Source organism: Polypterus senegalus, chromosome 15 (assembly GCF_016835505.1).
Source record: "Polypterus senegalus isolate Bchr_013 chromosome 15, ASM1683550v1, whole genome shotgun sequence".
Taxonomy (NCBI): domain Eukaryota; kingdom Metazoa; phylum Chordata; class Cladistia; order Polypteriformes; family Polypteridae; genus Polypterus; species Polypterus senegalus.
Genome location: NC_053168.1, coordinates 57113695 through 57139263, shown reverse-complemented (window position 1 = coordinate 57139263; position 25569 = coordinate 57113695). Strand labels below are relative to the sequence as shown.

At 37.8% G+C, this 25569-nt stretch overlaps 1 protein-coding gene across 1 annotated transcript in view; it reads left to right on the top strand.

The window, feature by feature from the left end:
* Positions 1–672: 672 nt before the first annotated feature.
* Positions 673–25569, top strand: part of LOC120516160 (aryl hydrocarbon receptor-like) — a 193868-nt gene continuing 168971 nt past the window's right edge. The window contains exon 1 of the mRNA XM_039737635.1: positions 673–1318. Coding sequence (XP_039593569.1) covers positions 1254–1318 — 65 coding nt within the window. The 5' untranslated portion in view covers positions 673–1253. The remainder of the gene's footprint in view (positions 1319–25569) is intronic.

Here is a 25569-nt window from a genome sequence, read left to right as displayed (position 1 = left end):
GCTGTTGTCTTGTCTGATAGATTTATGCGTTGTACCCAGTCGTAATGGGATGTCATCCAGTTCCCCACCTCCCTGTAACATCAAAATTAAACTTAGAAAATGAGTTAATTAATAGAACCATAATAAGAATAATAATTCTAAAGTATTGTCATAGGATTAAAGAAGAAGAAGGCGAATTCTGCATGTAATGGTATTATAATGATACGGTACTTTGATGCAACCCACTCCCTTGCTCAGTGTGCCACTTCACACAATAATAAAGCTATAGATTTACTGAAATTATAACGATGTGTTGGTTTATACGTGGAAGTGCGCTGTAGGATTAAGTTTAAATTAATCGAGAAAAGCATACTTGTAGAAATAATACATCTAAATATTTATCTTATGTGAGTTTTTAAACATGTTTTTAACCACTATATATAAATTCACAGTAAGGACAAATTTTTTAAACGGCATCAAAACCGTATTATGTCAGCATTCTTTGAAATTCCGTGCCGAATGCTAGAATCATTTCACAAAATTTCTAAAACCCCTTCGTTGTTTTAGTACCACGCAGAAAATCCCCTCTACTGCCCTTATCAACATGGCATGCTTTTAGAATCCAGTAATTGCGATCCTCGGCTCCCACACACAATCTTGTCTCTGCTTCTTTAGTGAAGGAGCGCGCAAGTGTGGGCGAACGTATTTGCGTGCGCGTGTCCGTCTCCTGCCTCGCCGCGCCTTGTCTTGTCTCGCCGCCGTGACGTAGATCTTGCAAGGCCGTGGAGCTGCACGAAGAGGAAGCGTAGCGGGGCTGACTTCTTTCGAAGGTTTCTGTTGTAAACACTTGGACCGTCTTGGGTCTTTGCACTTAATCCGCATCTTCGGTGGCCTGCAATCGGTTTTAACCAACTACACTCCATTATTGGATACGCATGTTCAGTGACCTTTTTGGCATTGTTATCAGTTGGAATTGCGTAATAAATCTGAAGTATCGACGACTTGTCTGATGGTTTTCTTTTTCTTCATCTCAGGCTTTTCTGTTTGCTGAATTATGTTGAAGTCTTCCCCACTGGATTACTTGTTTTGAATAAGGAGTTTGCGTCTTGGCTGGACTCACTTTTGCTGTTTTTTTTTAAACAACAAAGGCTGTTTAAATTTTAATTTCTTTTGGAATGCACCAGTCGTGAAACAGTGAGGCTGTCTGTACTTCTTCGCTTTTAATGTATTACATTTTTTAAAGAAGTGTTTATTTGTTTCGGGAACGGACCACGATGAGTACTAGCAATCCAAACAGCACTTATGCAAGCCGTAAGAGGCGAAAGCCAGTTCAGAAAAGGTAATACTATGATTTTATTTCCATACTCGAACCGTACGCAACGTCTTCTATCAGTTAATTATTTTAAATGGATTTTAAGATACTGTATGCTAGCTATTAAATGCGTTGACGCTGGTGTTGCGTGATGCAACATGTGTTTCTTTTTTCTTTGACAAAATTTGTAAACTTTTAGGAAGGACGTATTTTCTTGTAACTCCGACCTTGAACTTGAGATTAAGAGTGTGAGATTAAGAGTGGTGAGAGCTGCTCGTTCGGCGCCGGGGCAAAAGCAACAGCATCCCTCCCCCCGCCCGAAGCTCCTGTATAATTTAGTTCTGGTTAAGAGCACCGTGGCACCATTCTTCACGTGGGGGGTTTTGCTCAACAATTGTTTTAACTGATGTAAAAAGCAATCCAGTGCTAAACTGCGGAGAATAGAACACAAATAAATATAATACAGTTACTGGGTCAGCTCCGTCTCCTCATGGATCCAGCTTGCTGGGTACAAACCAAGAACCTTGACGTGATCTGAGGAGTTTGCACACTATTTTGCATGGATTTAAAAAAACAGGTTAGGTTTATTGGCGATTTCAGATTGGCCCGAATGAATACGTCTCAGTTGGGACCCCCGATAATTTGGACTCGTGGCCAATGTTACCGGGATAAGTACCGGCAACTTTGTTTTTTTTAACGTTTATTCTACAATATTTAACACCATTCAAAATCGGGTATGGCCGCCGTTTTTAACAAACATTTAATTCTAGATGCAATGTAATCCGAACAATGTCGTCCCCTGTGGAATTGCACTTTTCCAGTTTTTTTTCCCCTTCTCGGAGATGCTTTTTGCACTTAACAGTTTTTGTAAACGTTGAGTGTCTGTGTGTATTTATGTATTTGTATGCGATTGTTTGTGTCCTTCAAACGACACACTATTTTAATTCTCGAGGGACCTTTTTCTTCTAGTTCACTTATCGTTTTAAAGGTGAGGGTGACCCTGCAAGCACTCGAGCGACCAGTATACAGCGTGCTTCCTTCCTTCCTTCCTTGATCTTGCTTTTTTCATAAGCATCTGCAACACGTTCCAGGCGTTAAAAGTCGCAAAAGCCTTTTGTGATTTGCTTTACTTGCGCTATTAATGTCTAGACAAAAATTGTGGTATGATGTCATGCCTCCCGTTTGTCAAAAAGTCACAGAAACGTTAGACTTCGAGTGATCTGAAGGAAGTGGCTTTAAAAAAACCATATGAGATTATATAGCTACTTGCTTGCCAATCTTTGGGTTCACCAAAAAATGCCGCTGACCATCTTCCTGTTTCTGGTTATTATTTGTTTTGCATTCTAGAACACATGTTGGCAGGGCATAATCTTTTATCAAAATTCTATTTTTTATTTAGAGTAGATTGCACAGAAGGCGGGAATTTAATGTTACTTAAAAGTTATAATGTTGCAACGAAAATGTCATATGCCAATAAAAAAATTAACTTGCTTATTTCAAGGAATTAGCGTTTTATACATTTCTGACAAAATATTTATTATTATAAGAAAAGCAACCGAGAAAAATCGAGCTAAACTAACAAGTTTAAACTTTTTAACACTAAATTGAAAAGATGTTTGCAAATGATACAAAATTTTAAGACTGATTTAATCGACTTTCGGTGTTGAATTATTTCTCATTATTTTTTCGATGTTAGTTGGTTTCCTTAGGAGACACACTTAAAAGCGATAAGCTTATATTTTGACTTAGAAAATATGTTCAGTGTAAACATTATTTTAATCTGTTTGTTTGACGTTAATTTTGCGTTTTCCATATTGGTGACACTTACAATAATGTTCAACTACAAAATAAAATTGTTTGCCATTGTGCTGAGTGGAGAGCCACATTTTTAAATGATCCCTGCTGTTAAAAGATTGTGAATTGTAATTATTATTTCTATCAGTGGGCAAACACATTTTAAACAACAAATTTGTAGCAAATTTCTGTACCCATAGGGTAGCAATGCAATGTTGTGAAATGTAATTCTTGTAAAATCTATGGAGTAGTGGTTAACACTTTGGATCAAGGACTTCCAACCTGGAGGCTGTGGGTTCAAATCCCGCTATTGACACTGTGTGACCAGGAGCAAGTCAATTGGCCTGCCTGTGCTCCAATTGGAAAGCCAAAAGAAGTGTAACCAGTTGTATCATAAATGTTATAAGTCGCCTTGATTAAAGGCATCAACCAAAAAAGTAAATACCCAGTGTTCGGATTCAGCGGGTTGGAAAATGGATGGATGGATGATGTAGTTAGTTTTCTTTGATGCTTAAAGAATTTTGGGTTTATCTGCTTGAATATGCTTACATTTTACATTTATGTGAACATGTTCGCAGTGTTTGTGAAGCTCAGAATTAAAGTTTTGGTATTACATCAATTAGTTTAACTCCTTTACAATCATGGAGAACAAATAGGTATGTGTTTGTTTAGATAGGCATGCATACATAATATGTGTGTATATGTATGTATGTGTGTGTGTGTGTGTATATATTTATATATGAATAAACTGTTGCTGTTTACTTAACATTCATTTTATTCTTTTGACAAGGTTCACCGAGATCAGTATTTCATGAAGCTGTCATAAGTGTTATTCTAGCAAACAGAGTCACTGTGTAGTTAATTTTCTTTTTTTTTTTAATTTTTTTTTTGTATTTAGATATTGAAGGAAAGAGAGTGGCAGTACAGCGTGAATAAAAACTAAAGTCCCTTCTCTGGGGAAGTACATACATTTTTGTACCAAGAGTAATTAAGGTTACCACATTGCATGATTCTAAGCTTTTAGAATTAAGTCACATTCTTCAAAAGATGTTGAGTGACATTTAAAGTTCATATTTTAAAAAGATACTTTTTACATACTGAATATTAGGGGTTATACATTTTTTAGCATCAAACCTCTTACTATTATAGTAAGATAGTGACATACTTTTATCCAAATCGTAAATGGCATTAAAAAGGTATAATAGTTATGCCTTCATCCACAAATTAAAAAGCCTTTTAAGCTTTTAGTTCAATGATATGGTTTACTGTTGTTTACATATGTTTCCAGATTGCTGTGGCTAGTAATTAAAACATCTGTCTTTTTAAATTATTTTTGCAATATATTTTTTTGAGGTTCTTATTTTTTGTTAAGTAATATTTACACATACTTTTATGTGAATGGAGTATATATAATATTGAGTGTAGTTGGGGAAAGGAGAAAACGGTTTCCTTGCAAAACTCAATTTTTAATTTTTTTTTTTAAACGATTTAATTTATCTTGAGTTATAGTAGTTTCAAAAAATTTAAATAAGTCATTGTTGTTTTATTTATATTGGTATGTGAAAATGCAAATGCAATTATGCATTTTACTCTTCTCTTTACACATGTCAGTAATACCCTATAAACCTGTTTACGTTTTAATAGATCTAACTACTGGCAGTCAGTTGTGTAATTTATAAAAATTTTAAAAAGCCAGAAATTTTAGTTTTAGATCTGTCTTCTATATTTTATAATTTTTACTATACCTTCTGTAGTTAAATAATAATATTAAGCTATTTCTTGATCATACTATTAATTTATAATAAATTTGAAATTAATGTCATTTAATCTATTTTTTATGTTTAAAAGTAATAAAGTTACTATAGATGGAAAGGTGTATATGCTGTCTATTGATATTAAAAAAACTGTAGTATTTTCTATAATATGAAAACTATAGCTTGTGTACATTCATAGGAAGATGTCAATTTGGTTTAGCCCTCTGTAAAAGCAATACAACCTGTGTAATGAGGCATTGAAACTTGCCAAATACTCAAAAGCTTGTTAGGTGTATTTTTTCCCAGTAAGGTACAAGTGGAACAATGGCTGATCAGATCTCCTTTAAAAAGATCTTATTTTCTTATTTGAAAGCTTAATTTGAAGAAAGACAAAGGCAATACCAGGCAGTTTTCCATGCATAATGCCTTCAATGTCACCAGAAGCCAGGGAGAGGGCCACGGCCATGCTGTAGGCAGACAGACAGAAGGACATATTATGTACCCGCGTTGCCATACATTATAATTTTAAATCCTGTTCTGACAGTGCCTTTGGAGTTTGCACATCCTCTGAAAATCTGCATGCTTTTTCCTTGGAGTACTGTGTTCCTTTTCACACATTTCAAAGTCTGGCAGTTGTTTTAATTGACAACACTATGTTGACAACACTAATTATTTACAAGTGGGGTCCTGTGCATGAATGTGCATTGGATTGATGTCCTGTCCAGGGTTGATTCTGGTCTTGCACCTTAAACTTCTAGCATAGCTTCATGCTCCCATGACACTGTTCAGGATAAGCAAGTTAGAAAATTGATTGGTGGAAATTTTATTTTAATCATTAAAGCATTTTAACAAAATTTCCAAAAGTGAAATTCAAGTTGTTTTCTAATGGTCAGGCTCAATCAAAAGATATATTTTTAGAATACTTCAAAGATTATAAATCTAATATAGGACAGTTGGGGAAGGGACTTAATTTTTGTGAATTTAAAAAAATGTTTCAGAAATATGCTGTGAGGAAAATAACTTTTGTTTAGTGAATATTTCATATATGTGTATTCTTTACTAATAAACTGGTGATAAGTAGTGAAATTTTGAGGTTTTTATATAAAATGAAAACAAGAAATCTATTGATTGCTCAAAAGCCATTTATTTTTCAGTTGTATATACTCAAAATTTCCCGTTTAATTCATTTCTTCAAGTAGATTTTATCACAAGAATGTTAACAATAATTTGTCTTCATTGTAGTTAAAGTCCACTATGGTTTGTGACTTTTTATGTGGAATTTTTGTTGTGCTATGAATTAATGCATTTTATAAATTTTGTTTAGATGCATATCTGTAGATGGGTGTATGCGTATGTACTGTATATGTATGTGTGTGTATAAAAACATAAAAATAATTCAGCAGCATTTTTAGTAATAGCTGTAAAAAGACTTTTACATTATTAAGCAATGGAAATCATTTTCACCTAATCACAAAATTAATTTTTGGTTTTTAATCGGAGAAACAGGTGTTTACTCCTTTATCTTCTTAAGTTCCTATAACTTAACCATTGTTTCCCCTACCATTCAAAGTAGTGTACATTACACCCAGTAATCTAAATCATCCACCCATTATCTGTAGGCTCCCCCATTCTGCCCCTACAAAATAAAGGTGTTGTAGCATCTTATTGTGAAGCAAGTTGAATGTATTTTTTAAACCACTGTAGATTTTTAAAGGGGCGTGGGCACACTGTGTAACCGAGTTGTCTTTGGCGTTTAATTTTGTACTGCACTCTTGTTCTTATTCTGTTCTTCTTTACGCCAATTGGCTGCCAGAATGACCCACACCTTGTACTATATGTGTAATGCAATATGTGACATGAAATTTTGTGCAAATTTGGAAAAAAAATAGTTGAACTGCAGTGTGTGACTAATTAAAATAAGTGGTTGACTCTGGCAATGGAGCAACTTCAGTCTGCAAATGAGACATGCCTTCTGTCTAAAGCAAATGAATTCCTGTGATTTATTTTCTTTAGGGAAGCAACATTACATGCACTGTTACTTGTATGTGTAATAAATAAAATACTATTATGTATGGGCACATAGAATACATTTTATTTGCACCTGATGTTGTCTTTTAAATTTGGTGCTTTGAGTTCAACAATACTTGAAAATAAGACGACTAAACTATGAAAAATGACAAATTCAGAATTGTTAGGTCAGTAGGTCAATTCACTGTGTTCAAAACAAATATATTAAGGTAATTGAAATGCTAGTGTTTGATGCTACAGAAAGACATCTATACTCCCCATAATGGACTCATTACAAATTCTGCACTCTTACCTAGAAACAATCCGCCATGTAAACATTGGTTTATAAAATAAACAAGAGGAATGCCAAACTTAGTTTATGATTAAACCTTCCATCTTTAAACGGTGAGCCTTTCTTTTTATCAGTCTAAGCTAAGGTTTTTAATTGACTGTAAAATGTCTTCATTAAACTAAATGTGTCTTTTTCTCTACTTTATAGTGGATTCAGAAATTATTAGACACCTTCACTTTCTGCACAATTAATCGTGTTGTGGATTTAATTTTAAATGGATAAATTTGCCATCACTCTGCACTCAATAACCCATAAATACAAAGTGAAACATATTCGGAAAGGTTTTCAGATTTGTTGAAAATCAAGAACTGAAATCTGTTGCAAGTATTCAGACCCTAATTCAGTACTTTGTAGAGGCCCTTTTGGCAGCAATTACAGGTATAAGACTACTTGATTAGATCTTGTTAAACTCTGTAAGACTGGATGTGATGCATCTGCACACTGCCATCTTGGGTCTCTCCACAGGTGTTTAATGGGATTTAAGTCTGGGCTTTGGCTGGGCCACTAGTCACTTTTGCTGACGTTACTCTGCATTGTCTTGGCTGTATAAGTCAGGTTATTGTTGTGGTAAAAGGTGAACTGTTGCCAAAGTCTGAGGTTCTTGTCAACTCTGGAGCAGGTTTTCTTCAAGGACCTCTCTGTATTTATCCTTCCCTCGGTTGTGACTAGTCTCCCAGTTGCTGAGAAACACTCCCCATAGCATGATGCTGCCACCATAATATTTCACTGTAGAGGTGGTATTGTACGGGTTATGAGTAGTACCAGGGCCCTCATGTACTAATGGTGCGTATGCCTGTTTCCATGCACAGTTCGAGATGTATAAAAACTTAACTTGGCGTAAAGCTATGCACATTTTCACGGGAACCTGTCACCATTTGTACGTAAGTTTCTTCTTGGTTTTGCAAATGGGCAGCACCCAGCGTGTGGTATTCCTTTCTTTTTTAAATCTGATGATGTAGAATTTGTGGAGTATATCGAAACTAATTGTATATTGTTTACAAATTTAATTCACTTGATTGTAATCATTTTGTAACAATATGATGGTGCACAAAATGGCTAAACTATTATAATAACCATAGCTAGTTTAGCATTTTTAGAAGAAATTGCAAATGGAGGAATTTGAAAGAGTATATATTTATAGATGACTGGCTTCAAAGTCAATTTCGATTTCTAAGAGCTATGATCTTGGAGGCAGATTTTGAGGAATTGCGCTTTACCTGCTACTTTGCAAGTTCTGTCCTCTCTCTTGTTTTTAGCCATAGGTGCTTTTCAGTGTGAACTTGCTGGCTGATTGGTTATTTCACAGTGATATGATTGTGCCACCACCATGCCACAGCTGTATGGGATGGTATTATCCACTTGTCATCCATGTGTATAAGATTTACGTACACTGTAGTTAAAATGGAAAACATCAAAGAGCAATTTGCAGCAGCGTTTGGTTTTCTAAATGTAATCAGAGCAGACAACTGCATGCACATTGCTATTGCAACGGCGCTGGACAGATTACACCATCCAGGGATGAATCGCTAAAAGAATGAGCTGACATTACCTCATCTATAGTAGGACTCTTTACAGTTGCATGCGCTTTTTCCAACTAAAACAGCAAAAGGCAAGCAGTTTTTTTAAGGCTAACAAGTCACCTCAAAGAGCCATGTAAAGTGCAGAGAATCTGTACGCTGTGGTGCTTGGCACCAATGCAACACTATACAGGCACCTTCAGGGAATGAATCTGCTTATGTAAGCATTTCCACTCTATTAATGTGTTGCTTTATTGTCCACAGAAAGTGTGTTGCTTTATGCAAGCACGTTGTGTGCTGCATAATGTGGCACACAGTTGTGGCTTGCCCATACTTAAGGAGATGTAGTATGATGGACCTGACCCACCAAATCAGACAGCATTACATCTTTGTTTGAATGTAGTTAGCAAAATGTAAAACAGGTAATCAGATGCAGCATTTATTTTTTAACCAATACATTTAATTTGTGATCAATATCACATAGTACAGCATATAGTATATTCCTTAGTTCACTGGCCACATCCACATTTCTTACAGCATCCACTTTTACATTTTGTGACTCCAGAACAACGTCTGTCAACACACAACCAGATGGTTGCCCAGTGTTTTCTGAGGTAAAGATGTGTGAGCAGCCAGCGCTTGAAGATATGCTGGGCACAACAGCACCATCAGCGCCTGGAGTCATGTCCTCTGCTTGGGGTCAGCTTTTGTTTCTTTTTTTATTTTGGGAACCATGTGAATTTCTGAACTTAAACTTTCAAACTCCTCCACCACGCTGTATTGCTAAATCAGTTTCCTTTTGTTGGTTTTAGCACTGCTTAAGCCAACAAATAGTACATTTTTCCTTATCTCCACTTTGCATTAGCTGAAGTTTTTTTCCATGTGCTTTTGCTATTGTTTTTTAACAAAAGACTGAACAGAAGTGGCTATTTAAATTGATTTGGATATTCAAATATGCAAAATTGAAGAGTAGTCGGGGTGGGGCTGTAGGCATGTGCGTTAAAATTCACGTTGATTGGGATTTATAAAGGGAAGCTGAGCGCAAATTTGCATTTCTATTTTTATCCATACACCATGTTTTAGTGTGAATTCTATACACTGCATTATCATTAGGCTCCAGGTCTTAAGCAGACATAGTGCTTAGAGTTCAGCCAAAAGAGTTACATTTTTGTCTCATCAGACCAGAGAATCTTTTTACTCATGCTCATACTTATGCTGTTGTAGGTGCGGCAAAGCACTGCATCAGTGCATGCTCCCAACCTCCTCCTCATATGCCGTTTACACAAGAGTGACTTCCGTCTAGCCATTCTACTGCAAACACCTAATTGATGGAGTGCTGCCGAGATAATCTGCTTCTGACAGGTTCTCCTTCCTCAGCAGCAGAGTGATCACTGGGTTCTTGGTCACCTACCTTACAGGCCCTTCATGCCCTGTTACTCAGCTTGGCAGGGTGGCCAACTCTAGAAAGGATTGTGGTGGTTTCGAACTCTTCTTTTTCACAATTATTGATGCCACTGTGCTCCTGGGAACACTCAGAACTTTAGAAATGGTTTTATACTGTAACTTTTCCTTATCTATATCTCGCCACAATTTGATTTCAGAGACCTACGGGGAGTTCTTTAGACTGCATGGCTTGGATTTTGTCCTGACATGCAGTTTGTGCATTTTGGCACCTTATAGGCACAGGTGTATGTCTTTCTAAATGATGCCCAATCATTTCAGTTTGCCACAGGTGGACTCAATAGTTTAATTCTAGACTCATCTCAAGGATAATTAAAGGAAACAAAATGCCACGTTCCATAAGTTGAAGGGCCATAGCAGTGGGTCTGCATACTTATTGGAATGAAAGATTTCAGGTTTAGATTTTTTTTTTAATAAATCTGTAAATCTTTCAGAAAACATTTTTTCACTTTGCTATTATATATTATTGAGTGCATGTTAACGAGAAAAAATGGCAAATTGTCCTTTTAAAATTAAATCTCCAGCACAATGTGTGCAGAAACAGAAGGGGTCCAAATACTTTTTGAATCCACTGTATGTGTGTGTTTGATTTCAGCCCAGCCTAAATTTTATATATATGTTCCTGCTTTATTTTTGCGTTGGTCATCTGCAGAAGTGTGTCTGACTAGACTAAGTTCGTAAGAGTAATACCTAATAGCTGTAATACGTGAGGCACCAAATAGATGTAAAGGGAATATTAGCCAATTCAGCATGTCATTAAACACAGTGTGGTTAATGCTGTATTTATAATATTGCAACATTTTAGTGAAAGGTCTTTGATCTGTGTAACAAGTTGCAGCTGTCTGCGCTATACTGCTATGTTTTACTGATTTCTGAAATGGTCCAGTTACACTGCCATACCATGAACATTAATTTAGAACTAAAGATAAATGGATGACAAATGTTTTGAAGTCTTTTGTATTTTTTCACCAGGTAAACCTAAAATAAGAATATAGTATTGTCCAAAGTTTCAGTCAATGTACAGGTAGGTGGTATAACCTGCTTGGCATTGCTGCCTGTCGCACCTCCTCCGGTGCCCATGGATCAGCTGCAGGGTCTTCAGCTAGGAACCACCATTCGCCAATGTTTCGCTCCTTTAATCGCTAGAACGTCTCCTGGTGGCGGAGCAGTGACAGGGACGTCTCCCTGTCACCCCCTGCAGCTGTTATTGGGGTTATTTGTTCTTTCCCCAGCTCCTGTCCTTTCTCCTCAACCAGAGCCAAAAGCTGCCTTTCTCTGCCTCTTCTGCCAGATCTTTAATGGCCTTTCTTAGATTCCTTGCAGTCACCCCTGCGTCCCTCAGGAGGCGTGTGGTTGACAGCCCCACATACCCTCGGCATCCCAACTCCACTGGGTAGATGGTGGTCTTCCAGCCGGCCTCCCTGCACTCCTCAGCCAGCTCAGAGTACTTGGCCTTCTTGCGCTCGAAGGCGGCCTCTATCTCCCCTTCAGATGGAACGTTCAGCTCAATGAGGTGCACCGATCTTACTTTGGTGGACCACACCACAATGTCAGGGCGGGGAGATGTAGTTGTTATCTAGCTGTTTGTTGAGGTCAATCCTCATGTTCCACTCTTGGTCGGGGGGAAAAAGGCCTCGACATCTCTCTTGGCCTGGTGTAACTCCAAACCCCCTTCCGTGACAAAGCTGGTACAGTCCTCTGATAGTGGTGGTCCTGTGCTGCCCTGTCGACGCCCCTCCAACACCTCAGCTAATTTCCTCAGGACCTGGTCGTGGCGCCATCTGTAGCGCCCCTGGGAAAGTGCGATCTTGCAGCCTGACAAGATATGTTGGAGACTTGCGTTTGGCGCGTTGCAGAATGCGCAACTTTCCTCATTCCCAAGCCACTGGTTGAGGTTGCGAGGACAGGGAAGCGTGTCGTAAGTTGCACAAATCAGGAAACTGACCCTTGCCTGTGGGATCCTCCACAGAACTGACCAGCTGATGTTCCGGCTGACGACTCCCTCCCAGGTTGTCCAGCCTCCTTCTCGGCCCTGCGACACGGCCTTGATCTTGTAGCGCTCTTCCTCTGTCCTTGACACCTCTGCCACCACCATCTCCTTCCTCTCCTTGCAATTAGCCTTAGACCAGAACCGTGGCGCTTCTCCCCATCCTAGCCCTGCTCTTCCGACCTGGACTCTGCCCATGATCTCCTGGTGTTGCAGCCTGCTGACGGCTTGGTCAACCTCCGCTTGGGCATTCCACTTCAGGCCAGTGGAAACCATGTTGTTGGCATTCCTCACTGACTGGTCGGTGGATTCCCTTAGTTCGAGCACCAGCCTGGACTTTTCTTGCTTGTAACCCAGACTGATGGACTGCAGTGGGAGCTGTAGTATGTTCTTCCCAAAGAGGCCTGTTTCGGAAAGGCACTGTGGCAATCCCAGCCATTTTCGGATGAACGAGTTGGCTTTCGCGTCCATCTTACTCACGGCGGATGAGGGGATCTCGCTCATTTTCAGGGGCCACATTACCCTCCTGAAGAGTGTGAACTGATAGCACCAAACCTTATACTTCCCGGGGAGTTGGCTCCGATCGATCTTTCGCAGGCCATCCGTGAGCTGTTTCATGACGGACCTCCCCATGTGCTTGTCTGACAGATTTACGGTATACTGCCTTCCCAGGCTTCTGATGGGTTGTTTAGCCAGAAGGGGGATTTTCTCTCCCCCGACGGTGAAGATGGTGTTGTCATTTCTGATTCCCCTTCTGAGTGACAGGCTACGAGATTTGGAAGGTTTTATCTTCATTCTGGCCCATGACATCAACTCGTCCACCCTTCCCAGCAGCTGGGATGTACATGCTGCTGTCTGAAGGAGGCTGGTTACATCATCCATATAGCTCCTCACTGGGGGTAACCTCTGACCAGATGGTAACTTGATTCCTCCAACCACTTGTCTTGCTCCGATGAGGATTATCTCAAAGGCTGCCACAAACAAGATTGGAGAGTTGGCACACCCCATTGCAATTCCCACCTCCAACTGCTGCCACCCGGTGGTGAAGTCTTGGAGGGCAAAACACATCTGCAGGTCACTGAAGTATAGCGCTACCAGTTTCCTGACGCAAGGAGGCATGTAGAAGAACTCCAAGGTGTAGTTGATCAGCTGATGTGGGACTGAACCATATGCATTAGCAAGATCGAACCAAACTACATGCAGGTCGGTCTTCTCCTGCTTGGCCTTCTGGATCTGGTCCCAGATCATCGTAGAGTGCTCTACGCACCCTGGGTAACCTGGAACCCCTGCTTTCTGGCAGCTGGTGTCAATGTAGCCATTCTCTAGTAGGTAGATGGTCATCCTCTTGGCCAGCACTGAGAAGAAGATTTTGCCTTCCATGTTCAGCAGGGCGAATGAATTGAATTGGCCGATGTCCTTGGAGTCATCAAAAGATGTGCTGAAACCAGTTGTTTGCTTTTGAAGACCTACTCTAACTTGATCAAGTTTGATATAATTTCTTTATGAAAAATTTTAGTTCTATTGACAGAAGTTTGAAATTTAAGTTTTTGTATGTAATAGGTTCAGTGTTACAAATCTGACACCTCTAATTGCCTGTTTTATCTGAAGTAGGTTTAACTTGAATTTTCTCCATTTTTGTCTATAACTGGTACCGTGTGCACATCATTAAATTAGTTTACTTAGAATTTTCCATGAAATTCAAATTAATCTTTAGAAAACAGTGACATGAACAAAGTTTTGTGTTTAATTTCTGACTATACCAAAGGTGTGCCAGCAGAATACTTCTCAGGACAGTGTAGTCATCTGGTAGTGAAGAGTGATGAACAAGTAATCCAGTTTAGCAATTATTTCAGTAATTGATTTGTTCTTGATTATCCTGTTAATAATTTTTGCTTAATAGTGGTGATCAATATTTTTGACTAATTTTGTGTTCTGATATGTTTGTGGTATGTGAAGATTAATTGAATATTCTTCTCTTTAATTTTAAAAAAGAAAGGAATATAAGGATGTTCAAGATTAGGAGAGTTTTTGGCACATCTCTTGTAGCTAGAGGCAAGTTACTGATGTGCAGTTTCCCAAAAAGAACCTTTTCAGTAAAATTCTGTGGGTTGATTTTATCACACACTCATATTTCTTCAAGGAACAACTTTTTCTTTCTTCTTCTGTAGGGGTGATTGGTATGGACTCGCATATGGAAGAGATGTTTTTGCCTAAGCTCTTTTTCTCTTTTAAAACTAGGGTACATATTTTATATAGCTGGCTAAAGAATTTGCCTTTTAAAATGTTTACAAACATTAAAAAAGGCTTTGCTACAGAGATATTATTGATGGGAGTTGTGTATTGAAAGTTCACTTTTCTGAGCTTCATTCTGTTCCAAGCTATTGTTACATTTGTATTCTGTGCTTTGAAATCACTCCTATTATTCATCTAATCAGTTCATCATCTTTTTTTTAAAGATGGTATTCATTACAGAGTGCCAATGAGAACGATCAGTCAACTGGAACAATTTTTGTGTAGCAAATAGCATATATTGTTCTCACTGTAATTAGTTGTGTAAATTACCAAGGGCTGCCTTTTGTCTAGCGCTGCCATGATAGGTCCCACACAACCCTGAATTGCCTAAAGCCAGTTTGTGAATTAACAAGAGCTCAACAATATGATGATTATTATATGATTGCTTAGATATTTTATGTTTTGTGATAGTGTGTTTTAAGTAGTGCAGTTTATTATTGATCTTTTTTTGACTGATGAAAAAATATGAAACCCTATTACTTTTTGCAACAATGTACTAATCTGCTACACTCAACAAGGGTCAACCTAAAATTGCTGTGTTCATTCAACTTAAATATTTTTTTAAATTGTAGAAGTGGAATTGAAGTGTTTCTGAAGATTCCACAATAACATTAGAAGAAACTTAGACTTCAGTAAATTGTCTTAATTTAGCTGTGGGTGGTGGAGGGGGTCTTTGTGATTTGAGCCTTTCTTGTTTGTATTGTTGCCTGAGAATTTTATTTAAGCAATGTTTCCAAACTACATATTTCTTATCAAGTTGTATCTTCCTTCTTTCATTTTTAAAATGAAAAATAGACCAAAGTATTAGACTTCTAACACATACAGTGCATTTCATGGAAGAATGTCTGCAGCCATGGCAATTGTGGAAGTTGCTTCTTTTATACCAATGAATAAAAATAGCTCAAAGGTTATTTATATTTGAGCATAAGTGAAGAAAAGCATTCAGACACCATAAACCCAATGCATTTTATTATGCAAATACCTAAATGCATATAAAGAAAAAGTGACTAATTAAATATTTTCTACCGATCAAAAGTTTTAGGACACCTCAGTTTTTATGGAAAGGCGTACAGTTTAATATCTTAATGTTTCAGGAACCAAGGCATAGAACAAATAAACAATAGCAAATAAAAAAAAAAAATAAGTCAAGGAATCATTAAGTGTACAAAACGTTATTCAGATTTTGAGTCATCAAAGTAGCTACCTTTTGCTGATATAACAGACAAACTGTGGTAACCCTTTTGATTCAGAATGCAATTCACCAGCTCTGCCTTCAGCAAATAGAGAGTAGAACCCCAGACCATCACACTTCCTCCTCCATGTTTGACAGTTGGTGTCACACACTAAGGAACCATCCTTTCATCAATTTCATGGCTTACAAACACCCTGCATGAGGTACTGAAGATTTAAAATTTTGGCTTGTCAATCCTTAAGATTTTCTTCCAGTCTCCAGTAGTCCACAGCCAGTATTTCAAAGCCCTATTTTGTCCTTTAAGAAATGGCTTTTTTACTGCCATTAGCTGTATCAAAACTGCAGCACAAAGTCACCTCTTCACAGTAGAAACCACAGTTAAGTAACCAACTGTAGTTAGCGTACCTATGCAGATTGTTTGGTTCAACTTGCAAGGCTTAATTTGCTTTAAATGCTGCGGAACACCTGTAGGCCCATCTATACTAGTAAAAGGCAAAGCTCTGACTGACTCACTCACTCACTCACTCATCACTAATTCTCCAACTTCCCGTGTAGGTGGAAGGTTGAAATTTGGTAGGCTCATTCCTTATAGCTTACTTGCAAAAGTTAGGCAGATTTCATTTTGAAATTCTACGCATAACGGTCATAACTGGAACCTACTTTTGTCCATTTATACGGCCATAACCATAGCCTGCAGCTTGGTCGCCGTGTGAGGCAGAGTTGCATCCCGCATCATTACGCCTCCCACGTAATTGAGTGCCTGCCCATATAAGGTAAATATTCGCGGGTGAAGGACTGTGCTTAGCATATTCATAAGTGCAGCTACTGCGGAAACCCTCTGATGCTGAACAAGCCTTTGTACACATATCAATAGGAAAGCAAGGTGTAAAGCTTAAGTTTAAATTATGTTCATAGACACGCTGCCGCTAAATATTCGCAGGCCAATCCACAGCTTAATACTGGGAATGCCCGTTAAACATCTTAGATTCACGAGTACTGATTTGGGTAGTGATCACTTCGATGAATGAAACCTGTTCAAAAAACGCTTTACACAATTGAGAAGGCAGCAAAAGAATATGAAGCGAGTGACGCATACAAGCATATTCATAAGTGCAGCTACTTCGGAAACAAAGCACAGTGTAAGCCTAAAGTTTAAATTAAGTTCATAGACAGTTTGCCGCTGGCGTTTGTCATGCCTGTGACGAATACGATATTCGCGAAATACAAGTTTAATGAGAAGATGCAGGGTATAAACGAGACTTTTGATCACTTTGTAACAGAGTTAAAATTGCTGTAACGGAGTTTAAATTGCTGGTATGCCAGGTCTGAGCTAACATTAAATAAAGCCGTGGACATTGCGAGATCGCACGAGATAGCACAAGCACAGCTGAGAAGCTTCGATGCATGTACTCCGAGCAGCTCACGTGAACTGACTTTGCAGGACTGGGAAAGGTTAAATTAAGTTCATAGACACGCTACCTCTAAATATTCGCAGGCAAATCCACAACTTAATACCGGGAATGCCTGTTAAACATCTTAGATTCACGAGTACCGATTTGGGTAGTGAACACTTCGATGAATGAAACCTGTTATCTTTACAACTGTTGACAAACACGGAATATAACTTGAACACAACACATCCTCCAAGTACGAACCTGATTGAAAGAAATAATGATAATCAAATCCTAGATGACAGCAACACTCATAACAGTGACAAAACTATTACATTGACAATCATGTTACGTTATTTTTTAAATGTTTCCTTTTCTTTTTCATAACTTCTTTAACACACTACTTCTCTGTTGCGAAGTGTGGGTATTTTGCTAGTTTTTAATATTTTGAAATTTACTGCTTACCTTTTCACCATTTTGGATCATTCATTGTATTTCAGCTGATCAAATTTGAAGAAAAACTGATGTGTTCTAAAAGTTTTGACTGGTAGTGTATATATTACTGCTTGTAGGAACAAAAAACACAATCTTTGCATATCAATTCAATTTTTTTTTTGGTGAAGTTTAACTGTATTGTTTTGTTGCAGCACTTGGTAAACAGATCAGTGCTAATGTAACCTTTGGCTTGTCACTAAAGCTAACCTGTTCTGTCTTTTAATGATTTGAAAAAGCTTTTTAAAGATTTTCCTTTATCCTGCTTATGCTACTGCAATTTCCTCTATGCCACTCATCCTATAACTGATCAAAATGTTGCTGCTAGAGGATAAGGGTGTATTTTAAACATTTATTGTTTGTGTTGAAAGCTTTATAAGGGTTAATACCCTCTTGTTGATCTGACCGTATTCATCTTTTACGTTTCTCAGATCCTCTGACCAACTTGCTTGCAGTAGTGAGTCCTGTGTAGTGTAATAGCTGGCCACTTGTAATAAGATCAGACCACATGACTTTAAATCCCAATTTAAAACCTACTTTTAATTGTCTGCTTTTAGGTTGTGTTGAGGACTTAATTTTTACCCTAATATGTTTATTCTCTAAATGTATACTCACTATTATGTGGACAGACAATTCTATATGGTCTATGCTGCTTTTTATTTTCCTTTTCTCTTCTTCTATTCTAATTTACTATGTTCCATCCTTGCTTATTAAACTACTACTTGGTTTTCTTATTGTAAAGCACTTTGATAAACTTTTATTTGTTTTAATACACTGCAGGTTTGACCAAATATCCGACTTTGAGATATATTCTTAATTTAAATAGAAATGTTAATGAAACATCAAATAATTTTACATTTAAAAATGGAACAAATGCTTGAGAATGAAGTTTTGTAAACATAGCTTGTTTGGGGAGCATTTCAGACAAGAAGCTGAGGAAGCTAGCTGCATACTATGTTATGCTGTGCTAAAGAGCAGCACATTTGACTTCAGTGCATTACCAAATCCATAGTAAACTTTTCTCTTCCAGTGGGAGGTTGCACCCCCTTAGATATCAGCAACATTAGAAAGGAAAAGCTGGTGACTGGAAGTCAAAGGAAATCACACAGTGATCACCTAAAAACATATTGTCAGTCAGAGTAGTTGAAGGCTTTTTCAGCACATAATCATTTATCTTGAGGCAGGGTATCTAACTTCATTTAGAGGCATTGTCCCCAGCCAATCAGAAAAACATTTTACTGAGAAGCTGCATGAGCTGAGGATCTATCCAGGCAGAGACAGTAAGCTTGCATTCATATTTGGCTTTTTGATTTTGCTGACAAGTGGGAATTATGTTGCAATAACATGCCACTATGTAAATGAAGATTGAGTGACTAAATTGGTGGCAGTAAAGAAAAAATATTTCAATCTGACATGCATTGAATGGGCTTGCAGGGAAGATCAACAAAGTGCCAGCAAGTATTCATGATACCGCGTAAAAACCTATGGCCAAAAATTCTCATATCCCTACGAACTGGGTCTCTGTTGCCTTTTTTACTCTTATACTATGACTTACAGCAAAGGTGAGGTTAATACGTATCTGCGCTGTGGCAAGAGGCTACTGTATCTGAGCATATCTGGAATATTGGTGCCATTGCATTGGATGTTGAATTGCTGGCTTGGCATTTAAGAGGCTGAATATGTGACTGACTCCTAAGTAAATTGACAACTGTTCCTTTAAAAAATAAAATGTAAAATGCTTTTTTCAATGAAAAGTGACGGTTTGCAGAAAATATTTTCATTTAATGTTATGTTCTTACCCACATGATGTTGCCATAAAACCTTTGGGAAATTTTGCCTTGCCTTTTTTTCTGTGATAACTGTGTTCAGTTATTCATTGATCAAAGTGGTTGATTATTGGTCATAAAATTGAGCGAATTTGGTTCACAGTAACAAAATACAGCCTTTAAAGTACAGTAGAGTCTCGCTTATCCGACATAAATGGGCCGGCAGAACTTCGGATAAGTGAAAATGTTGTATAATGGGAGGTGTTAGGAAAAAGTCTATTAAACGTCAAACTATGTTATAATTTTACACATTGCGAACCAAATAATCATGTTTTACAACAAAACAACAGAATAAATTAACTGAAAAAATAAACTTACAGTACTTAAAAAGTTCAGTCCTGTGATGATTTAAAGACATTTTTGATCGTAGTCTGCTTTCCTAACGAGGCCGTGTCTTTGCTGCCAAGTCTCGCCATCTTTGCAGCATTATTATGTCAATTTCTGTAGCTTGTTCTTGTTGCTCAATGTAATTAATTGCAGTTTCTAGTGCCTTAACTCCGTCACTCATATAGTCAACATCCGTACGAGCATATACTGTTTACTACAGCATTGTGACTGCATGTGTGTGTGTGTGTTTGTGCTGTGACGTGTGAGTCCCCGTCTTGCACCCGAAAACACGAAGCTGAGTCTCAGTACTTTAGCAACACCAGCTTTATTAAGCTTGAAACAGCAACAGCACGGTTATTTATTGTAGCGGGATCTGCCATTCTCCTATACACAGACACAGCAGTCAGGCAGGGTCGGGAGAAAGTAATACTGTGCCCTGCGCATTTATAATGTTTCTTGTTCCTTGTATAACCCATCGGTGGCAGGCGCTTATAGCATGTCAGCGATCTTTTCGGATTCGCATTTATGGCGAACTGCTACAGCGGTGGTAGACTGCAATTGCTTTGGGACGCTCTTCCGCGTGTTGTCCCGTTGGGTGGAATCCCACAAGAGTTTAGAATCTCACTTACACCAGCCATGATTCTTTTCAAAGGTAAAGTGCAGGTTAATTTGCTTTATGTATTTTTGCTTTATATTTTGTATTAATTTTTATATGAATAATTTTGGGTTGTGTGAATGAATCATCTGAGTTTCTATTATTTCTTATGGGGAAATTTGCATTGATATACGAGTGCTTTGGACTGTGAGCACATTTCCAGAATGAATTATGCTCGCAAACCAAGGTTCCATTGTAATTAGCTGCGGTAGAGTCGGAAGCAACAAAAAATAGACTACGCTTGCAACTTGCAGTTCTTGTTGCTGATTGATGTGTTTTTTTTTTGCGGTGGGATGTCGGATAATACGGAATGTTGGATAAGTGAAGATAGGATAAGTGAGACTCTACTGTACAACAAATGTGTTGCTATGGGCATAGAAGATAATTTGCATTACCTAAAAATGATATAAAAGAGAAATTCATTTGAAAAAGTCAATATGAATACTTACTGCTTTGTGGAATGTAGTAAAGAATTTTTTCATAAGACATGCATCATCATTTCCAACAATAACATTTTGCACATCATGATATTACGTAAACCGAGTTCAGAGCAAAACACACAAGTATCAATTTTAGGCTTGCTGTCATGTGCACCTAGTGCAGTGACATTCTTATACAGTATGTTTCCTCAGAATAGTGACAGTGATACAACCCCAAGAAAAAGACATACACACATTAAAGATAGAAACAAAAATATGTAACTGTTTTTCTTATGCAACTTCATTTTTAACTCTTTATATGTCCACTGCACACTTTTCTGTCAGTTCCCTATTAATATCTAAATTTTGTGATAAACCTGTCCTGCATAGTAAACACTTCTGAACCAGCCCACATGTCTTCAACTGTTTTACATTTACCTTTCCCAATTTATCTTTGGACTTTGCCACATTTAATTAAAATTTGCCCTGCTAAAATTAAACAGTGTTAGTTTTTGCAATTATACTATGTCAGAATTGTAAAATGTATTATTTACATTTGGTATCTAGATTCTGATAGTTCAATCATATTTGCATTGACCTCTACTAATATTGGCATGTTTGGTAAGTAAATGCAAAATGGTCTGTGAAACAATGTACTTATTGTTTATTCTCTAGATATTTCAGTTATAATATTAATAGAAACCCAATCTTTCATTGAAATAATATACTTGTAATTGAAAAGAAAAAGAAATTCTTATATTTGATAAAATATTGACACTCTTAACACTGTGTAGTTCATTGTCCAGTTATAATATCTAGCACCAACTCAATTTAAGCTTTCTGACAGAGACAGTCCCATTTAGATTTAATAATAATAATAATAATAATAATATCTGCTAGTCCTTGATGAAGTTAGTGATACCATGTATTCTATCAAGTCAAAGAAAAACCGCCCCACAGCATTAAAAAACCACTACCATACTTCACACTGGGGATGAGGTGGCTTTCTGCCTGCCTGTCATTCCCTTCTGCCAAAAGCACCCTTGAGGTTTATAGTTAAAATGTTATAAACTGGTCCCATCTTATCACAGAACTGTTTCAAATTTTCAGTGATGTCTGGAATACAGCAGGTGCTGGTGTTTGCTGTTTGATAGCAGAGGCTTTTTTTTTTTTTTAAGAGACCCTTCCAAATAATCCGTGGTTATGTGGTGTTTGATCACGTGTTATAGTCTTCTTCTTCCACCAGACCCAACTAATGTCCATAATTCTCCAGCTGTATTCCTTGGAGATTCTTGGGCCACTTGGAACATCCTCCTCACTGTGTACGGGTTCAATATAAACACAAGAACTCTTCCAGGCCAATTGTTAGCATCTCCAGTTGATTTTAATTTATTAATTTTTGCCCGGATAGTGGAAATGGACATTTTCAAACTTTTAACTAATGTTCATGTATTCAATTCCTGATTTCAACAACCTTTTCTCAAACTTAATGTTTGTGTTGATAAGTATTTACCATTGTGATGGATAACTAAGGGGATATTGCCCTGTATGTTCCCTCATATTTGTATGTCCGTGAAACGGGAAGTTATGGATGACCACTTAAGTGTTCTTGCTAGGGCTCTGCAATGTCTTAGAAGATCACATAGTCCACATTGTACTGTACATCTTGGATTGTGTGGAAATGACAATCCTCCCTTGGGAAGGTGAGGGAGGAGGTGGAGAGTTGCTTGGGGAATAAAAATAATTAGTTACTGTACCCATGTACCATAGAAAGCATCTACAGGGGTGGTGGGGCTTGCAGGCGTTTTAGCTCGGGACACATGAGTTAGCTTTGTTGTCTCTCACCCTCACACATGTTGTAGTGGTATTCAGTAATATTATTACGATGACTCAAAGGCAGTTCAGTCCAAGAGAGAGAATTACACTTTGTTGTGTTTCATTATGGCTTGGCTCTATTTGTTATTTTGCTTTTTCTTATCATGACTGCAAATAACATGTTGCAAAAAGCACATAATGCTGAGTGCTGATTGATATTGTGAGCTTGCAATGTATACTGTGCATGCAGAAAGAGAGTGGGACTGGCTTTTTAAAAAATATTATAAGCCACTGCTTTGATATATATAGTGTAAGAAGTTTATTTCGTGTACAGAGTACAGTTGCATTCCTGTTTATTTGTGAATGGTGCTTAGAGTGGAAAAAAAATTACTGGCAGCATTGTGTTCCATCTCCCAATTTATTACTTTTAAATGATAATGTGGTGGCTCCCCCTTGGAGGGCCGAGTATGTTTATATCAGTGTATGATATTGATTGCAGGGATTTTCCTCTTGAAACTATGAGCACCATTACACCCTAACATTTGATTGAAGGTTTGCGCTCCCCTTGAAGCTACAAGCACTACCTGCAAGGCCAAATCAGCACCTCCAAGCTGCCACTTTTCTTGTTTGGTGGCAGAATCACACTGCATAGGTTATGTAGAATATAACACCACAAGGATAGGCTTCAGCTGCCCTGCGACCTTGCCCAGGAGAGGCGGGTTAGTTATTGTGAATCAAAAATATTGTAACATAACTGACAAGTTGCATTAACCTGGGGATCAGTCACCCACAATGTGAGCTGAAATTCCATCATACAAATGAGAAGCTTCGTGGGTCTCTTTGAAAGGGGCAGACATGCCAAAGTTGCAAAAGAATACCAACGTGCATGGCCACAGTGAGAGGTCATTTTAAGGATATTTATGTAAGGAGAAACCAATGGTGCTAAGAGCCTGAGTGCACTGCAAGTATATATGCATTATTCCCATTCAAATTTTGTGTTTGACGCATTGATCCGGCTTCCTTCCCTTGTCTATAACACGCTCCAGCTAAACTAGCATAGTACAGGAATCTCTCACACTTCTTGCTGAGAAAGTGAGTCCCTGACAGCTTTCTTGAGAGGCATGCCTGTTTTAAAAGAAAATAAAAATGACAATGTTCAGCTAATTGATCGATCCATCAGCTCAGTCCTAGTTTCTGCTCACTCAGATGAACATAAGTAAAAAAAATATTAAGGACAATATACATCAGTCAGAGTTTATTCTTACGATTTTATAGATGTGCAAATTATTGTGGCACACGTACTGAATATTTGAAAAAAATATTTGTTGAGAATTTCTTTTTTCCTTCCAATTATTTTACTTCAGTTAAAAGGTTAAAATTGTGTTTAGTGGACAAACAATAAAGATATTTTTTCACAAGGCGATTTTTCTTTTATTTACCAAGGGTTGCCAGTATTAGTGGAAGGCAATAATCCTATCATGGTGTGACAGGGGGTGCTGTCGTTCCCTTGAACCCACAGATCAGACACCAGATAAAAGTCCAATAGTTTGATTTTAATATTTTCAAATGTGCACAAAGCACCCTCCATTCCACTATACTCATAAATCAATACAATAAACAATAACAATAATCAATCCTCTCCCAGACACGTTGTTCCCTTCCTCCCAACTCAGCTCGCCTGTCTGGGATCTCCCACAGTCCTTTATAGTCCTTGACCCGGAAGTGTTTCTCTCTCTCTCTCTCTCTCTGTCCATGTGACTGGCAACACTTCCGGGTCAGATGAGAACTCCTTTTCTTCAACCCGGAAGTACGTCATTTCTTCTGTCCACGTGACTGGGACGTACTTCCGGGCTGTAGGGAAAATAGTCCTTGATCCTCCCTACAGTGTTCTCTGGCGGCCCCCATGGTATCCATTCGGGGCACCTCCATGCTGCAGGAAGGGCTCCATCTGGCGGCCTTGGGGTATTGGCCGGGATGAATGGCTGGCCATATACCACAATGGTCATCACAAAATACTAAATCTAGTTAAGCTTTCTCCCTTGTAGGTGCTTTTTCATACTGTGTTAAAAAAATCAGTCACTGATTATATCTTAAATCATCTGTTCGTGTGATCCTAATATTTAGTTAAAAAAAGCCCCTCCATTTTTCAGGATTTGCATTTCAGCCCTTGATTTAATCAAGTGATCCATGGATAACCTCTTTGGCATGATGACTGTATAACTGCAGGCAGCCTGTCGGCTGCAGAAAAGGCATGCCAGAAATTTAAGGTTTTATTAATGTTTATTCCTTAATGCTTTCCAATTATTGTTTTCAATTATTTGACATTGGTAACAGTTACTTGATTATTATATAAAGTATGTCATCTTTACTGCAACCTAAAATACTAAGACCTTATTGAAAACATGTATTGGACTAACTGAAATTCTGCAATCAACATCCTATTAAAATGAATACAAAATATGATCTCTCTTTATGTTTTCTTGCTCTAAATTGGCCTCATTTATTTATTTATTTTTTTTAACAAACTAGCTAATATGTAAAAAATGCACATAGCCTAAGACTGTGTTGAATTATGCAAGTTTCAGACGTGTATGCCTATTGTTTAACCAGTGCAGTAGGCCTGTGGTTCCCTTGCTTTGTACTGCAATCTGGTGAGGTGCTGGTGTACTAAGTTCTGCCAGACAATTGCATAGTTGGTTATGCATCATAGAGCTTTGTCTTTAACAATTAGTACATATTAAGCTCTATTTGGACAGGATACATGTTTTACGGGAAATACCTGTAAAATAATCATCATCTCAGGATGTCAATAATGTTCTTGACCAGTCTGCATGGCATCAGAAATAGTTTAGATTTGTGCAGGTAATACATGATAAATTATTACTAAAAATTTTGTGTTTTGAGGGCATTTTTTGCCACTGCCCTTTGCTCCTGAATGTATCCAATGTTGAAGTAAATGCATTAATTTTCAGTATCCTCTGAATTTAGAACAATCTT